General features: G+C 41.1%; 2 protein-coding genes across 4 annotated transcripts in view; one reads left to right on the top strand and one right to left on the bottom strand.

Annotated features, from left to right (window-relative positions):
* ANKMY2 (ankyrin repeat and MYND domain containing 2) overlaps positions 1-5,699 on the top strand; it is a 32,195-nt gene extending 26,496 nt beyond the window's left edge. Inside the window, exons 8-10 of one of the 2 annotated variants that reach the window (XM_006018917.3) lie at positions 2,735-2,863; positions 3,291-3,432; positions 4,835-5,699. In XM_006018917.3, coding sequence (XP_006018979.1) covers positions 2,735-2,863; positions 3,291-3,432; positions 4,835-5,055 — 492 coding nt within the window. In that variant the 3' untranslated portion in view covers positions 5,056-5,699. The remainder of the gene's footprint in view (positions 1-2,734; positions 2,864-3,290; positions 3,433-4,834) is intronic. The other variant, XM_025198230.1, reaches the window with a different exon arrangement.
* Positions 5,700-5,819: 120 nt separating this feature from the next.
* Positions 5,820-18,817, bottom strand: part of LRRC72 (leucine rich repeat containing 72) — a 33,652-nt gene continuing 20,654 nt past the window's right edge. The window contains exons 6-9 of one of the 2 annotated variants that reach the window (XM_025198232.1): positions 17,085-17,249; positions 13,616-13,643; positions 11,708-11,915; positions 5,820-6,920 (exon numbers count right to left, since the gene is read on the bottom strand). In XM_025198232.1, coding sequence (XP_025054017.1) covers positions 11,750-11,915; positions 13,616-13,643; positions 17,085-17,249 — 359 coding nt within the window. In that variant the 3' untranslated portion in view covers positions 5,820-6,920; positions 11,708-11,749. Of the gene's footprint in view, positions 6,921-11,345; positions 11,916-13,615; positions 13,644-17,084; positions 17,250-18,817 lie in introns of those variants that run through there. The other variant, XM_025198231.1, reaches the window with a different exon arrangement.

Genomic DNA, 18,817 nt, shown 5'->3' with positions numbered 1-18,817 from the left:
CCTGCAGGGTTCGGTCCTTGGACCTGTACTGTTCAATATCTTCATCAGTGACTTGGATGTGGGTGTGAAATGTACTCTGTCCAAGTTTGCGGATGATACTAAATTGTGGGGTGAAGTGCACACTCCGGAGGGTAGGGAACAATTGCAGGCAGACCTGGACAGGTTAGAAAAGTGGGCAGTACACAATAGGATGCAGTACAACAAGGACAACTGTAGAGTGCTGCACCTACGGTGCAAAAATATCCAGCACAGAAGTGACCCTCAGCAGCACAGAAGTGGAAAGGGGTCTCGGAGTCATAGTGGACTCCAAGATGAACATGAGTCGTCAGTGTGATGAAATCATCAGCAAAGCTAACCGCACTTTATCATGCATCTATGCGGAATTGGTCAGACCGCAGTTGGAGTACTGTGTCCTGTTTTGGGTGCTGTACCTTTAAGAAGGATGTTGATAGACAGGAGAGGGTCCAGAGGGGAGGGCAACTTGTATGGTCAGGGGCTTACAGGACAAAGCCCTATGAGGAGAGATTGAGGGACCTGGACCTCTTCAGCCTCCACAAGAGAAGGCTGAGGTGACCCTGTGGCCGCCTACAAATTTATTAGGGGGGTGGGACAGCAAGGGATCGGAGATGCTCTTCACCAGGGCGCCTCTTGGGGTAACAAGGAGCAATGGTCACAAACTGACAGAGAGTAGATTTAAGCTAGGTATCAGGAAAAACTTCTTCACGGTAAGGGTGGCCAAAATTTGGAATGGGCTTCCAAGGGAGGTGGTGCTCTCCCCTGCCTTGGGGGTCTTTAAGAGAATGCTGGATAGGCATCTGACTGGCTGGGGTCATCTGACCCCAGCGCTCTTTCCTGCCTAGGCAGGGGGTTGGACTCAGTGATCTGTTGAGGTCCCTTCCAACCCTAGCTTCTATGAATCTATGACTCCTTAACTGGTTCGCAATAAACCTTAAGCAAGAAAGTTTTTGAGGGGAATTCATATCATGTCTTGTAACAGGAATGATTTATAATTTTCTTATACACCTGGAATAATGTACTTAGTAAATTAAAAAGAGCCTCCATCATAAAATTAGCTGATAATTTTAAAATTAGCCTTGCAATTTAATTCCAGCAGTAGCAATCCCTACTATTTGTTTAAAATTGGAACAACATTCTGTACAAAGATTTTCATTTCCATACAATGTATGAACCTAAATAAGGCTTGCTTACAGTAAGCATTTGTCTTCCTGCTTCATTGTTGTGGTTTTTTCCCTTCTCCTTACAGTCTCTTTTTTCTCCTCCCTCCTGCCCTCCCCCTCTCCCCCAAAGTATCTAATTTGTTGCACAGGTTTGATTCTCAGTGAATCAATAGAGCCCATAGTGAAGTCTACATTGGAGCCTGCCATCAATTATATTTTACCACAAGTATTTGACCTTAGGCAGGCACAATTACACAAATTCAGCATGAGCAAAAAAAAAAGCAGCCTCTGCATAGTAATTACTGTCTTACATATTCTCAGATGATTTAATAGTTTGAGGTTTTGCTTTGAGCTGGAACAACTTGTGTGCTATCCACTGAACCTATGAACATGGGTACCTATGAATGTGTTACTGTGGTTTTAAGAACAGATTCTTAACTTGTATATGTACCAAAGTATCATGTACCAATGGTAATTGCTTATACATCAGGGAGAAGAATTTCTGCAAATAATACTTACTATTTCAAAAATGTCAAGTTTTTGAAATATTTTAGTAGTATTTGAATCTATTGAACACAACCAGTGTATCAGTGCCAAATGAAACCTTTTTCTCTGTGCTAGCACAGACATTTGTCTACAAACCTTGCTGCATGCTATTTTCACGTTGCCAACACTGTATCAAAAGAATATTTCAGAAAAATAGTTATTTCACCTAAAAATACATTAGAAGGATATTCGAAGTATGACAAAATGACGACAGCAGTAAAGCATTCCGTGTACTCACTGATGTCAAAGCATATACAGGCACATCTGTAAACTAAACAGAAGAATGCCTCGTTAGGTGTTGATTCTGGAGCACATGGAATGTGTTTCTTTAAGTTACCTCAAATGAAAGTGGACATAAAAATTATCAATGTTAACTGTAGCACCTATAGGTACAAAAACAATCGTCATTGTTTCCAAACAGATTCTGTACAACCGCTGTACTTATTTCTAAAGCTCTTGTCCCTTGTCTCTAAAAACAAAGAACTAGACTAGGGGTGGCCAACCTGTTGCCACAAATGGCATGGGCAGCTTTTGAATGTGTTACATGGCAGACTGGGGACAGGCAACACAGTGGCAAGGAAGGAGAAGACAGTAGCAGATCAGGCAAGAAAAAGAAAGCACAGAGGCCAGGAAGGGAGGGGATGGGAGTGGCACTCGGAGGCTGTGTGGGTAATTTGTGGTATACCTGCCAAAAAGGTTGGCCCCCGCTGAACTAGACAATGCTAATTTACTACACATTGCATATATGTAATAAATGTTAGTAGCATGTAATGTAATGCATGTTAGTAGCACTGGGTCAGATTGCAGCTGAGTTTGTGATTAGCATTTACTTCACACCAGTGACTTCTCCAGTAAGAATGCGGATCGCCACTAGGAACCTTTCAACTTTTGTTTTTTGTTTTCTTTCCCTTCACTCAAATAGAAAAATTCCTGAAACTTTTTACTGTTATAAATGTATCACATCTCTGCAGGCTTGTTTTTTTGTTAACCATCCCTTTTCTATCCCTCAGGGCTCTGATCCTACTGCTTTCTCTGTACTTACACAAGCTATTACTGGTCAAGTGGGGTTTGTGGACGCAGAATTCTGTACCACTTGTGGAGAAAAGGGTGCAGACAAGCGATGTTCAGTTTGCAAAATGGTAAGAGCGTACAGCTGTTATTTAAAAAAATCTAATGTCACCGATTGCTGACAGTCTGGAAAGTGCGTTTACTTCCTTGAACTGGAGCTCTTTGAGAAGTGCCCTGCAGGTTCACATGTAAGATGTATGAGAGACTGTCTTATGGTGCAGGTGCCTTGAATCCAAGGAGCAGGAGTACCTAGTGTGTTTGGGGGCGTTATGTCATTTCTCAATTAATTATCATTCAAAGAATTCCCTTTGAGGTAATGCATGGGACAGTCATGTTGTTGTATGCCTCTACTAGCTTTAAAAATGTAATCTAAAAGTAGTACTCTTTAGTATACATGATAAATTACTTCCAGTGTTTGGTTAATACTGTACTTTATCTCCCTCAAAATAAAATGCTATGCTGCCTTTATTACATTAAGTTGCCTCTGATAACTTTCAGGTAATGTACTGTGAACAGAACTGCCAAAAAATACACTGGTTTACCCACAAAAAAGTCTGCAAAACACTGAAGGAAATCCATGAGAAGCAAGAACTAGAAGCTGCCAAAGAAAAAAGGAAACAAGAAAAAAGGCAAAAGAAAGGTAAGGATTTACAGCTCGCCGACTGAAACTAATCCTGCACCAGCAACACAGGAAGCAGCCATAAAATCTGTGAATACATATATAAAGTGAACTTCTGTGATGTCTGGTTTTTTTGCTACAACCAAGACCAGCATTTGTTAGAATGCTCAACTTTGTATTTGTGAATGCAGTATCCCTTTTAAGTGTTTAATTGTGTGTATATCATTTTGAAAGTAGACATGCAAATGATTTTTTGAGACCACAGCATGAGGAATTCCAACTTCATGGTTTCAAAATCTTAAAAGACTCATCAAGAAAACTAAAGCTATCTTGCTTCATGTTCCTTTACAAATGGAAGGCCAGATGACAAGTTGAATAATGACACTAAACCATTGTTCAAGAGGGTAATAATTCAGGAGTTAATTTTCTGGTGTAGTGTAAATATAGTTCTGCAGGTTCATTAGTGATTTTTTTTTTTTTCCCCTCCAGCAACCCAAATGAGAAACTCTGCCAGAGCAAAAATACTAATGACCCTTTTCTACTCCTTGTTTGAAATGTTAATCACAAATGAGAAAATGTTCTCTAATTTCCTGTCCCTTAGCCTCCCCTCTTTATACCATAATGCTTGCCTTACTCTTGGGGGTTTTCCCACTTCAGTTGGCTTCTAAAATGCTACATTTAATATTTATTAAGAGCTTGTCATAGACTCCATCTTTGATTCTCTCTCTGCATTTAAGAACCCCAAATGGGCTTTCTGGAGTCATCTACAACTTGATTTGGAGAAACCAAATGTACTTACCTTTACCATAGAACCTTCAGTCTCAAAAGTATAATATGTGGCTCCTCCTAGCCCAGTCAAACAGGTGAAGTTCAGAATAATTTACTCCAATCAACATTTAGCACTCTTAACACAGAACTTCTTGTGTCTTCCTCATGAATTCTTTGTAAGTCTCAGACATTTTTTGTGTTCATACATTTTTCAGTCCTTCATTCCTTGAAACACTATCTTGAAATGTGCAGGAAGTACTGGATTAGATTAAGTTTGAAATGAGCTTTGTGATGATAGGACACCATTAGTTAATACCCTAATCAGATCAAAAGTAGTTGGATTATAAACCTGCCCTCACAATAAAGGAAAAACTCTAAACATAAAGGGGAGTTAATGGATATCTTGTCTGAATGAGAGATCTAAGATTGGTTCCAGTATAACTTTGCATCACCCAAGGCAGAACTGTGGAGTCTGACATCCCTGTCAGTAAAGTGGGGTTAAGTTATTATTTTTAGAAAAGTGCCCTTTTTAATTTAAATGAAGTTGTACTGCCATATTCAGCCTTGGTACCAGCATCTGCTTGTACATGTGTTGTGGAGTCTGTTGATGGGATTTGTGAGATGTGTATGAGCTGTTCTCTCCTGTTTTTATTAGATAAGGCACAAGGAGTGGATACTAGTTCCATGAGTGAAGAACAGCAGTCAGACTCTGACCCATCTACCAAAGACGACCCATATCACGCAGCTGACAGAACAGAGGAAAGTGGGTTTAACAAAGATCTTGCAACATTACCCCCTCCACCTGACAGTGTGTCTGAAAGTGAGACTGGCCTGCCTGATACTTCTGTTGAAAAAGGTCAAGAACCTGAAGAGTGAGATATGTGGGTGAGGAGGGGTTGAGCCCTGCACCTCAAAAGTCATGGACATGTCTGTAGCCCTCACAGAACCGCATATGTAAGACTGCCTGTGCAAGACAGATGTGTACCCAGAGTTGAGAAATTGGGCAGTATGCCTGCCATGTGATACTGGAGACTCGATCATAGATGGTCAGAACAAGTCGTTTATCATCTCATCAAAACAATAGTGACATTTATCCATCTGTGTTTATACCTACCGCAAGTATAATCAATCTCTGAATATCTGAGGTAAATGTACCACCAGCTAGTGAAGTGGGAAATCCTCCAAGTAATTTGGCTGATTCTTACTTTCAAAATGTAAAGTCCTATTTTGTAGTAATATAAAGATTTTCCTGCAAGTGCAGTAGAAATGTAGCTGAGAGTCTTAGGAAGCTGCATGGGGAGTTGGCAGTTAAATTACATCTAATTTCTGCAACTTCATATAAAGACAGCTTTGTAACATCTATGTTTTTGAGACCCTTCAGTTGGATTCTGAAGACTTCACTACTTTACTGTAATGAGTTAGTTTCCAGTAGATACACAGCAATATTTGTGTTGTGAGAGTTTCATTAAATGATACTGTTGTTCCAGATGTCACAAGCTGACTGTGAATATATCTTCCAAATAAATGACTTTTTTTTCTCAGACAAGACGTGGATATGCTTTAAATAGTTAACACTTTAAAATGATTGGATGGTGATGGTTTACACCTTTTTCCTGTTTGGAAAAGTTATTTCTATTATGCTAGATTTTATTTATGAATTATTTAGTAAGCATTGACAGGTGCATGGTATCATGTGAGAGAGAGAGAGAGAAGTCTTGTTCCACTGAAGACAGTGCTGTACTGATTTCAGCCAGGCTGGGCTTTAGTTAGTACTTTTAGCTAAAGATGGGCTTCTGAAAATAGTGTGCAAAGAGAAACAGTGTTACTCAGAGTATTTATAAGCATCACTGTTAAATATACTGGAAGTTCTAGGAGTGGAAACATTTAGCAGCATGAGCATAGGCTATGTACTTTTCTGTGGCTCAAAAATGATTTCAGTCCCCAGGGTTGGAAAACTAAAACAGTAAAAGACTGTTACTTCAGATGGGATTTTCAAAGGCACCTAAGAGAATTGTGTCTAAGTTGACTGAAATTCATTGAGATTTGGGTGCCTAACTGCCTCTGTTGAAAATCCCAGTCTCAATTTTCACTAACTAGCCTTTAAAATTAAAGGCAGTCATGTCCCATCCCCCCACTTTTTTTGCATTGTTTTATCTTTCATTCTACCAGCCTCACTTCCTTCCTTCTTAGGGTCTTCCCCCTGGTGATGGAGAAATGCCAAAAGGGGAAAGCCCCCAGAACCCTAGGTTAGGGGCAGTTTTGCAAATAGTGAAGACTGGGACCTAGGCTTGCACTGTGCAAGGCACTGTTTAAGTTGCTCAGCAGAGCTTGCCTGACTGCTTGTTTGAAGTTAGACTGTGAATAAGGTTAGATCCACAATTAGCACAGGCTGACATGCCTTCATCATAAGTCACAGGAGTGAACAAATCAAATGTAACCCTAATTAGGGCAGGGGTGACCCCCACCCCCCAGAGGACCTATGTTCTTCTGCCTTCAGCCTGAGCTAGTGGCAGCTTGACTGTGGGAAGAATGCCCATAGCTGATGTTCTACTTAACTTTGGGATCTGGAAGCAGAAGTCATTTCGCATTGCATGAGCTTCGCTAGGCCAACAGAAGCAGAATTAAATTTGTTTGGTAAGTTACCAGTGTCCTGAACAACAACATCTTCCTCCATGTGGTTTCAGCTTGACCATGAAGATATGCAGCTGCACAGCACAAGGTCAACAGACATACTGTCAAGCCTGCAGGGAAGTGGAAAGCATAGATGAGACCTGACCTACACCATCATACTATTGTATCTCTAGTCTGCCTTCTGTGAAAACTGCTGGCCTCATCTCTGGTTCCCCCAGCTGTTCTGTTTGGCTCTCAGCCCCACCTGCAGGAGACAGTGTAGCAGGTCTTGCTTCTGAATTCCCATTTAGACTAAGCTGCTGTTTTATTTTGCGCTTTTGGTAGCATGCTAGACCAAGAAGAATTTGACTGACTTACCTGCATATGCTAGTCTAAAGTTATTTGAATGGATGTTTAAATGTATTTAATAAACCGAGCGCCCAGACACACAGCACAACCTGTCCTTAAATCACTGGGGTTTGTTTTTTTTTAAAAAGGAGCAGACGCGTGACAGACAGACGTACACTGATATAACTTACCAGGAGAAATCGGGGGTTCAACTATACTATTGTAAGTTACACCAGTATAGGCATCACATCCACTTCTGTGCTAAGGTAGTTGCTCAGTTCAAATATGCTGTCACTGGCTTCCCTGCCACCTATAGGTGAGGTGCTGTAAGTGCAGCATCTACCCTGCAGGAGCTGTCTGCTTGCTTCTGGTGCCAATGTAATCTACATCTGTACAAAACGGATTCAAGTTCTATCACGGTTACCACATAATATAGTATAGGTATGCTGGAGTGATCTTGTGGCCTTGATGGTAGTTGATTCTAGGGTCCTTAATTTTCCTGTTAATGTAAATTAATTTAAGATCAAAGAAACTTGAGATGACCTTTATATTTTGCAATGAATACTTATTTGTATACAGACGGACACCCTGAGTACTTCACTTTCACTGAAGAGTCTGATTCAAGCTCTGGCCTTAGAAAGCCAGATAAAACATCAGTTCATACAGTCTTTGGTTTTACTATACAGCATAACCTTATAAATTCAGCTTTCAAAATTCTGGAATTCTCAAAAATCCAAAACTTTTAAAAAACACAGTACACTACATTATTGCCTTAAAAAATAGCTTCCCAAATAATCCAGAAATTTCTTTGGAAGTCCAGTGCTTCTCCAACTGCCATTGTTTTTGTTCGTCAGCCTACAGCTATCGTTTCAAACAATACTCAGTCACGCGTATAATGTAAAAGAAAATTGTCCTAAGGCTATGAGCTTTCCTTGTTTCAGGAATCTGGAATTTTCAAATTTCTGGCAGGTGCTAGGGCCCAAGGATGCCGGATTTATAAGGTTATGCTGTACTATGGTTAGCTCTCAATAGGCACTCACCCTTACTGCTGGATTCTCAAATTATCTGTGCAATTTGGCCCCCTTATGCATATATGCATAACATACACATAAGGAGGCCAAAATGCACACGCAATTTGAGTCTGTTATTAGTTGCATGCTCCTTTTTTCCACAGGCCCCATGCCTCAATGGTTCAGCACACAGGATGGACCTGCTGTAAGGATTAATTGGGAGATTGTTTATAACTGTTGTGCTTCTGTTACTGGAGAAATGGGAAGCTGGATAGTGAATGTAATGGGGATTAAGGGAAAAAGAAAGGATTGACGGTTGAATGGCTTCAGAGCAAATTAGATTCTGTTCCCATCTCTGCCATTGTTCCTAAGTGATGCTGTGTGTGTCATTTACATCAAAACATGCACACCACTAAGAGTCCCCCCTCCTTTTCTACATGCCTGAAGTGAAATACCTGGTATTTGATCTGCAGAAGTGGTGAGTGCTCAGAGCTGCAACTGAGGATGATTGGAGCTATATTTCAGAAGTTTAAACTGTTAACAAAAATGTCAATAGTTTGGAAAATTGGGTCCTAGAAACCTCAAGTTGAGCATCCAGAGCTAGTAGGTTTTTGACAATTTGGTCCTTTAATCTCTCTCTCTTCCTCATCTGTAAAATTGGGATAAAACCACCTAGTCTCAGTGTCATTTGTGAAGATAAATTAGTTAATAGCTGTGCATAACCATTAGATACCCTAATAAAATGTCATAAAAACACACAGAAGAAAATTGAATGACTTCCTACTGAACACAAAGTTTGGTGACATGGTAAATAAAGTCTGGAATGAGAAGATAAAAATGAAATTAAGTAACTCTTCATCCACTGAATCAGGCAAAGTTTCAGTGGAAAAAAAATGGTATGCAATAACCCCCTCTTTTCCTTGGCTGATTAGTTTGTTTTTGAGTTTTATAATTTTGACCAAATTTGAGTGGATTTCACAGGCTTGTTTACATAAATACCCGATTCCCCCTGATTTGGAGCAAACTTGAAATTTAAAAGGAAATACCAGAATTTCTCAACTGAATAATTGTAAAAACCTTTGGTATGTAGACTAACTGTCTTTTATACCCTTACAGCTAAATCATTATCTGAAATTTTCCAAGAAATTTTCAACCCAAATGAAATGCAAGCCACAGAAGATTGCAGCCCAAATAGTCTGAAGTTTGCCATAATTCTAAGCAAGTATAAAAGGGTTTTAAAATGGGTTAATCTCTATGGATTCTATCATTGTTCCCAGATTTGCCCGTATTCTTTCCTCCCCTGTATACGGGAGCAGACAAATCCTTGTCTTTTCATTTCCCAAAGACTCCTGTGCAGTTTTTCTACAAGATGGACTGATTAACACCTCTGACTGGCTCAAGTCTAGTGTCAACTGAGAAGCACTGTGGAGGATCCTTGTGAGGTACAGATGCCCGCTGAAATTCATCACAATTCTTTGCCTGCTGTATGATCGTATGAGAGCAAGCGCTGGTTATCAGTAACAGATCTGTCACAAATCCCTTTGAGGTTAAGACAGGAGTTAAGCAAGGCTGTCTCATCACTCTAGCACTCTTCTTGACAGGGCTGGCCCACCTATTTTTTGTGGCCCTGTGGAAGAAATAGTTTTGGGGCCCCCTTGCCCTGAAGAAGCCAGCAGCAGCAGGGGGCACACGCCCCCCCATAGGAGAGTCTGAGGGGGGAGGGGAAAGAGCTATGGGTGGGGAGCAGCTATGCCCAGTGACCTCCGGGGCCTGGCTGCCTCCCAGCCCCCGCCGTGCCAGTCCTGGCCCCGGAAGCCTCCCAGCTGCACTACTGGCCCTGGCTGCCTCCCAGCCACACTGGTGCTGGCTGTGCCAGCCTTGGCTGCCTCCTGGCCCTGGCCACTGCACCAGCCCTGGCTGCCTCCCCACCCCAGCCTCAGCCGTGCACCGGCTGGTGGGGCCCAGAGCTGGTGTCCAGAGCAGGGCCAGCCTAGGCTGCACTGCCAGGCTGGAGGGAATGGAGCCCCCGGGACTCTTGTGCCCACCCTGCCCTATCTCCTATCCCCAGGAAGAGCCTGGCAGTTCCTCCAGAGGCACGGTGCCTGGCAGCCAAGGGGGGAGGGCACATGGCCCCCCAATCTTTGCATGAGTGACGGCAGGCCACAACTGTGAGCTGGGCTCAGCCTCTGCTCCCTGTCTCCACGCCTCACCGCCGCCGCTTCAAAAGCGGTGGGTGCCATGTGCCCTGCTGCCCAGCCCGCCCAGCAGCAGGATGCACATGGTGGCACCCGCTGCTTTCAAAGTGGTGATGGTGAGACACAGAGCAGAGGCTGAGCCCACCTCGCAGTTGTGCCCCACCCTCGCCTGTGCAAAGAGCGGGGGGCTACATGCCCTCCCCCCGACCTCAGCTGCCTGGTGCCACGCCTCTGAAGAAGCCGCCAGACTCCCACAACCTGGCTGGGGCAAGGCCCCAGTCACGGTGAATGCGGGCTAGGCTCAGTCATGGGACAGTCCCCACAGTGCAGGAGGGAGCAGGCCTGGAGCAGGGGTGAATGATTTGCCCTTCCCTTACCCCACTCTCTCTTCCACTGTGGGGGTCGTGATCTGCCCTGTTCCCAAGCCCATGGAAATAAAAAAAATGGATTAAAAGAATCTTACCTGCCTGTGGCTAGGCCAGCTGTGATCCTTGCTGCAAGTGCACAGGGTAGCTCAGTGTGCCCACCCTTTCCCTCATGTTGCAGGACCCTGTAGCCAGGCTGCCCTAAGGCCATGCCTGCTGCTATCCTGTGTTTGGGGGGGCTGAGACCCGTTAGCCCCCACTTCCACTGCCAGTTCACAGGGGGCCCCTTAGCTGCGGGGCCCCCTGTGGCTGCAGGTTGCGCAGTATAGGATGGGCCGGCCCTGCTTCTTGATATTCCTTCCTGCAATGCTACATCTGTTACAAGAAATAATGGCCATAAGCTAGCAGAGAGCAGATTTAGACTGGACATTAGGAAAAACTTCTTCACAGTTAGAGTGGCCAAAGTCTGGAATGGGCTCCCAAGGGAGGTGGTGCTCTCCCCTACCCTGGACCCATCACAGCAGCCTACTCTGTGACCAGCCAAGGAAAGCTCTACCAGGGCTGACACACAAAGACTAATTGCAGTGACTTCATGCAAGAAACAGATAAGCAATAGGAGGCTTTAATCCTATTTGCAGATGGGAGAAAATTAAAGAGGTAAAAGAGATCTCATTAATTTAAAGAGGTCTCTGATCCTCTTAAGAAAAAGTACTAATGATTAATATATTCATTCTTGGTGCTGGCAACCTATCTTAAAGGTTTGTTCCCCGCTTTAAGATAAAATGCAACAGGGCGCTCAGGTTTTGTCAGTGATAATACTATGCTAAAGTTATGTCCAATTGATGACTGGTGTTTTTTTACCTTTATTCCTTGACTCTAATCATTACATTTTTTTAAATTACCAAGTAATAGGGTGGTACAGTTGTTCTGCTGAAAGTTAATGTAATAAGTGTAAGTTACAGTATATGCCTTACAAATGCTAACTTAAAAGCTTTAATACCTATCTAGCATATATATAAATGTTTCCTGAGAAAGCAAACAGTTATCTGAATCTAATTGTCACTTTCTCACAGGGTTCTTTAAGTTTGTTTTCAAGATGCTTTTCTTGATAGGTGGGTATTTTGTTCCAGTCTACACAGGAAAATTCCATTACAGATCTCTTCACTGCCCTTACAAAAACTGCATCTTCAGGGTTCTCAAATGGAACTCTACAAAAAGAACAAAACAAATGTAAATTATCTGAATAATAACAACCAATTTTTCTAACCACTTTGAAATTAATTTGCTAGAAGCCTGTGAAGAAAATAATGTAGGAGTGACTGATACTACTGACTTGAGAAAAGCTTGAGAACTTTGAGCAGTGTTGGAGTGATGTTCAGGGATCTGGGTTTTCTGTTTGCCGCAGAAAACCCAGGACACTGCAGGTTTTCCTGTGCAGGCTGGCAGAGTTCCTTTTCTTCACAGACTCCTCTAGGTATATCTGTCTATGGGGGTAAGGAGGCACAGGCCATGTGTCGGGAGGGTGAGACGGAGCACGTGCCCCACCAAGATGTCTGCACCCAGTGGGGTACGGGGCTGCAGCCAGGCCAGACCAGCTCCAAGCAGGAACCACCTCTGTAGCCCAGCAATTTTTTTTTTGTGGAATAACTTTGGGGTTTATTCCTTGTTTTATGACACCATTAATTGCTATAACCTGTGGCTGGGTCACAACTTAAGACACGATTAACTGGTTAATCGTGTCTTAAGTATAATATGTGGCAGATGCCTAACATATACACATTCAGATACCAGGGCATTGGGTACTGTATGGGAACCTGAATAGGAGAGAATTCTCTCAAAGGTATAACTACATTATAGTACAATAATGTAAAGAAATATGAAGCAAGGTTTCTCTTTGCTTGTTTGTTTAAGCATCTTTTATTATACCAACTGTATAGTAGGAAGAGAAGTTTGACAAGCTTCTGGGCACAAAGCACCCTTCTTCAGATCTGATCTTTAACTATATTTGAACTATGTGACTAATACTGATGACTTCAGTAGGATTTTTTTAATGCTTAAAGATTGGTGCCTTACAGTGTCAATGCACATAGCTGCAGCAGGTGGAAGAGAAACCGTATTTTGTTGTATTGAGACTACTGTCAATTGTCTTGTTTACAATCCTTTTGTATGAAAAACATGATTAAGCCCTCTTTAAAATATGAATTTACCTGATTGTGGAGAGCTGTATTGTGTGAATGGTGCTGTATAATTTGCTGAAGGAAATCTATTGGCTATTTTAATTCATTTGTAAATATATTTCTCAATAGTTTTTATAACTGAAGTTTGGCTTGCCACAGACATTGCTCACCGTGAAGTCAAAAAAAGCCTGGACTCTTAAGTAATTTGTAAGGTTGCCTCATAACAAATGACATGCAAAATGCTTTAGAGCTTTAAATTGATCTTTTCCCTACCTCTGTACACCTTTGCAGAAATACATTTCTGTACTATCATCCCTATAGTACATGATTTAAAAATATAACAATATAAAGTAATCCAACCATAGGCTGAGAAACTTCACCCACACAACAGCGATGTTTCCATAAAGATGCATATTTGAGAACAAGCAATTAGTAGGAAATTACCTGAATCATTTGAAAACAAGCTACTATGATGGTCTAACACTTGAGTTTTTTAATCAACCAGTATTTGATGCTACAAAATTAACTGCATTTTGCACACTCCATTTATACAATGGAAATGCACTGACAGCAGCAACAAGTGGAGTCTTATTGTAAATGGTCAGTTGTTTATCCTCTAGCACAAAAAGCAGACTTTTAAAAACAACAATTCTTTTTTCTTTAGTATGGATAGAAGAGAGAGAGCAAATATTTCTGAAGTGCAAAAACAGAGGTCAGAGCAAGCTACTTACTTGTTCACGTGATTTGCAAATTCATAATCTGTAACAAGTTTAGAATAAGAAGTTAATGTTTGTAGAGCATTTTCACCACTTAAATACTGGCATTCCATGGAAAAACTTCTTTTTCATTTTTGCTGACATCAAAAAGTAAAGTAAAAATTACACCTAGTATCAATTAAATATGACAGTCAATTATCTGAAGTAGTAAGTAGTTTGAACACAGGATTACCACCCATCTTTCTGGAGTTTTTTAAAAGCAAAGACTTTCATAGACTTTCATAGACATTAGGGCTGGAAGGGACCTCGGAAGATCATCAAGTCCAGCCCCCTGCCCAAAGGGCAGGAAGTCAGCTGGGTTCATAGGATCCCAGCAAGATGAGCATCCAGTTTGCTCTTGAAGGTGTTCAATGTAGGCGCTTGAACCACCTCCGGTGGCAGGCTGTTCCAGACCTTGGGGGCTCGGACAGTAAAGAAATTCTTCTTTATGTCCAGCCTGAAACGGTCTTGTAGTAATTTATGACCATTCAACCTAGTCGTCATCCCTTGGGGCGCTCTGGTGAACAAATGTTCCCCCAGATACTGGTGGTCACCCCTGATAAACTTATAGGTGGCCATCAGATCACCCCTGAGCTTGCACTTTTCCAGGCTAAAGAGCCCCAGGCCTCTCAGCCTGTCATCGTAGGGTCTACTTCCCTGACCTCTGATCATGCGCGTGGCTCTTCTCTGGACTCTCTCAAGCTTCTCCACATCCTTTTTGAATTGTGGAGCCCAAAACTGGATGCAGTACTCCAGCTGCGGCCTCACCAAGGCTGAGTACAAGGGGAGAATGACGTCCCGGGATTTGCTTGAGAAGCATCTATGGATGCAAGCCAGCGTTTTGGTTGCTTTACTAGCCACAGCATCGCACTGCAGGCTCATGTTCATCTTGTGGTCAATGATGACCCCCAAGTCTCTTTCTTGCATAGTGCTAGCCAACATAGCACTGCCGAGCCTATAAGGATGCTGCGGGTTTTTCTTCCCAAGGTGGAGAACCTTGCATTTATCGGCGTTGAACACCATCAGATTCTCGTCCACCCACTTGCTGAGCCTGTCCAGGTCAGCCTGGATCACCCGCCTGTCTTCTGGTGTGGATGCTTTTCCCCAAAGTTTGGTGTCATCAGCGAACTTAGCCAGTCCGCTTCTGACTCCAGTGTCCACATCATTAATGAAGATGTTGAACAGTATGGGTCCAAGGACAGAGCCTTGGGGGACCCCACTGGTCACAGGACACCATGATGAGTGACTTCCATCAATTACTACCCTCTGGGTCCGACCCCAGAGCCAATTTTCCAGCCAGTGGATCGTGGAGGACCCAAGGCGACAATTGGCCAGTTTCTCTAAGAGGTGATCATGGGAAACCAGGTCAAAGGCTTTTTTGAAGTCAAGATATATGACATCAATCTCTTCTCCCTTGTCCAGGTGATAGGTCACCTGGTCATAGAAGGAAATGAGATTGGTCAAGCAAGACCTACCCGCAACAAACCCGTGCTGGCTATCCCTTAAGATGGGAAGACAGGGAACTGTTTGAACAATTGAGGGGAAAAATTAAATATTCAATGAAGTGAAAATGTTTGTATATGTTTTGTATATTATGTATGTAAACACCCATTTTATGTATGTTAATTAACCTATTTGATTTTTACAAATGAGTACTGCTCTTGATTAGTTTGGAAAACTAACTCGCTGCTACTATTTTTTAACAAATAATACAAAAGCAATCTGAACTTGGAGATATGCAAAGTGCAAGTGTTCTGAATGTAACATTTTATACAAGTTTAATTTTTATGCAAGAAAAACAACCAGAAGATTCACTGTTGGAATAATAATTTCTAAAAGGCTGGTTAAAAAGACACTGTATATATATATGATTGTATGGTTGCATGTATGTATGTTGTATGTATGGTTGAAAAGTTCCAGGGGTCCTTACCTATGTTTTGAGCTGGGTAGTTTAAGCCACATGTTGGAACATAGTTTTCTCTGGGTGTCTGTTAGTCAGACATGTTTGGATAGTTATAGGTAAAAATTAGGTTAAGTCTGCAGTGTGTCATGTATCAGCATCCCTGCACATCAAAGTGGCAGCAGGAGCACTTTAATGCTTGTTGAACAAGCTCTAGTTAAAGCACCCCTGCCGCCATTTTGAAGTGCAGGAACACTGATGCACAAGATGCAGAGGCTGGTTGGAGCGCACGAATTAGCATACTCCAGCAGACTCAATTAATCCAGCCTGCTCCAAAGCACTGTAATTAGCATGTCAAAGCAGCCTCCTGGCAAGTCTACAGCACGTGAAGTGTCCTGCTTTGAAGGTGGCAGTCTAAAGATGTGACTTTTTTCAAAGCAGGGCTGCTTACTGCATGTGCTGAGATCCACCTCTGGTTACTTGGCTTACTTGAATGATTAAAGATTTTCCTTTTTTCTTTTTCTAACTAATTTTGTTCCTGTCACAACTATGGAGATGCAAAGGTGAATGTTATGGATTATACTTCAGTTTGTGTATCATGAGCAAAATTATTAACTAAATTCCATCTACAGAGACAATCTGTACCTGTAGAACTCTATGGACGATAACAGAGTTGCATATTTGCCAATGTGAGCATAACTGAAGGGCAACAGTTCACAAGTGTTCAGGCAATGGAAGCAACAGAGGTTGGAATCTGATTGGTGGGATCTTTGATGAGAAATGATTAACAAGCCAGAAAAAGCCAGCTTAATTTGGTGTTAGAAAAAGCATCTTTGTATTTTTAAATGCATCAAATTTGAACTACACTTACTTGAGACCCACTAAACATGACTTGCCATGTTGCTATTTTGAAAGAGTTGCTTTTTAAATGAGAACCACATTTTAAACTCCTACAAATAAGATGTGTGATGACAGATGTTAAGTATGTTAAGCAAGTGTTTGTGAGTGATTTCTCATATGTCCATATCTACAACATATTTTAAACAGAAACCAGACAGTATTTTGCACATTCAGATGAGATAGAAATTACATACCATTTCACATCTGAACACAGATATTAAAGACAGAAACTTCTTTGGGATACTAGAAAGACTGTGGTTCATACAAGCACCAGAGGGCACCAAATTGCTAAGCTGCTTGATCAGTCTGTCAGCATACAGCTTCCTTGAAAGACTGTTTACTAAACAGAAAAATTAATTTAAAAAAAGATATTTTAAAAAAATAATACAATTCTGATTTGCATAGCTTCTGATTTTGTGTAGCTGTTTCAGGGTTTGTTTGAAACATAATCTGCTTGTTAGTAGAAAGGATCCATTTGCTTTTCATTGTAACTATATACTGCTAATTCAAAATGAAGCAGTTTGGTTGAGTTCATCAAGCATATCTATTTCACTATCAAATCTAATTAACTCTAGCAGCAAATGGGTGCAAACTACTATTTGAAATTCAAATTACCTGAAAGCAGAGTTTAGTCGTTATAAATACCTGGAGGCATCTGCAAACTTTGGGCAGCTGGAATGCTTCTGCTGGATACTGTCTTAGCCACCAATGATTTGTCTATTCTCTTTCCAAAAGCTATAGACTGGAGAACACAGGATCTTTTGTGGTTGTAAATATGTAATGCAGATTCCTTTTCTTTTTGTGTAATTTCTGTTAAGAAAGAAATAAAAACTCTTACACTTTCTCTCAATCAATACAACCTAATTTCAGCTACCTAGTTGCAATCAGAAGAAAATTCAATTTCTTGAACAAACTTACAACAACATCCTCACCTTATGTAGAATTTCAGAATTCCGTTGCCTTGAGTACAGAAACAGCTACATCAGCTGAAGATTTACAGTGAAATCCTGGCCCAACTGGTTTTATTAAGGTGGGATTTCACTCTTATACTTTATTTGCATATTATTTAACTAAATGAAAACCTGACTTATAGATTGCCATATGCATAGTAAAACAGTGTTTCACATAAAGGTCTGTAACAATTCCCTTTCTTTAATAAATACAGAGAGGGCTATAGGAATGCAATAAAAAAAAAGTTCTGTTTTCACTTTTTTTTTGCACTTTCCTTCAAAGATGACTTCTAATTTGGAAATAAAGGGATTGAGATTGCAAATCAAACCAGGCGCGTCTACACGAGATGCTACTGCACTATGGTTACTGTGCATTTATTTAGTACTTATATAATCAAGTACTAAATAAATGCATAATAACTGGAGTTACTATGCAGTTGCGCCAGTGAATGCCTTGTAAGTGATGCTACTGTTCAGTAGCCTAATAATAATGTACAGTAGCATATTAGTACATTTGGTGCTGTGATGCACTACTGCATAGAATTATTTGGCTACTACAGTGTACAGATGCATCCACAGAGGATTTTTACATTAAGAATCTGAACTGTATGCTAATAGACATAGGCTGAAGGTTCAGAACAAGAAACTGGAAGAAATATTTTCAATTCAGTGAGGTTTTTAAATATTAGTGTCTAGGGGAACAATTAGAAAAGAACTGCAGTAGTCATGCCTGGAGGTAACAGAAGTGTAAGTGTCTTGTATAAATGAGGAAGATGGGAGTATATTGCAATAATGTTCCACAGATGGTAAAAAGGACTTTGTAAATCAAAGAAATAGTTCTCAGAATGACAGTAAAGGGTAAACTTGGGGGAAAAATACCTAAATATTTTCATCCAGGAATACTGATTGTAGTATTGTTGCATTTATAGGAAAATTAAAACCATGAATTTAGCAAAATTACTCTCAGATTTGTAAATTGCAAAAGAGTGTCCCCAGGTTAAACTGCAGTTAATTCTCCCTCATTCTGTAATGGTCCTCAATTCAGCAGAAAGAAAGAAGCACTACTGTGAATACTGAAAAAAGATATTCAATACAAGGGCAAATGTTCAGAAAGGGACTTGAAGTTCACCAGCAAATCTATATGTTTGCATGTGCACTCATATGTTACAACTGCTATGTGGGCCTACTTCTGTAAACTTTTCTCCCAGGAGGGCAGTACTTTCAGAAGAAAAACTGAAATAAATAAAACTACTCTTTTTTTTAAATATGTAAATTACGGTGGAGCCCAAAGTGTACTGTTCTTTCTAAACATGAAAGATATTCAGATTGCTGTGTGGAAGAGCTGATTCTGAAAATATAAAAACAGTTGAAAGGTGAGAGAAAAGTGATGTGCCTTACAAACACAAGGACTGTAATGACAATGGACTG

The sequence above is a fragment of the Alligator sinensis genome, unplaced genomic scaffold, assembly GCF_000455745.1.
Source record: "Alligator sinensis unplaced genomic scaffold, ASM45574v1 scaffold123_2, whole genome shotgun sequence".
NCBI lineage: Eukaryota > Metazoa > Chordata > Crocodylia > Alligatoridae > Alligator > Alligator sinensis.
The sequence above is the reverse complement of the archived record's forward strand: the minus strand, read 5'-3'. Positions and strand labels throughout refer to the sequence as shown.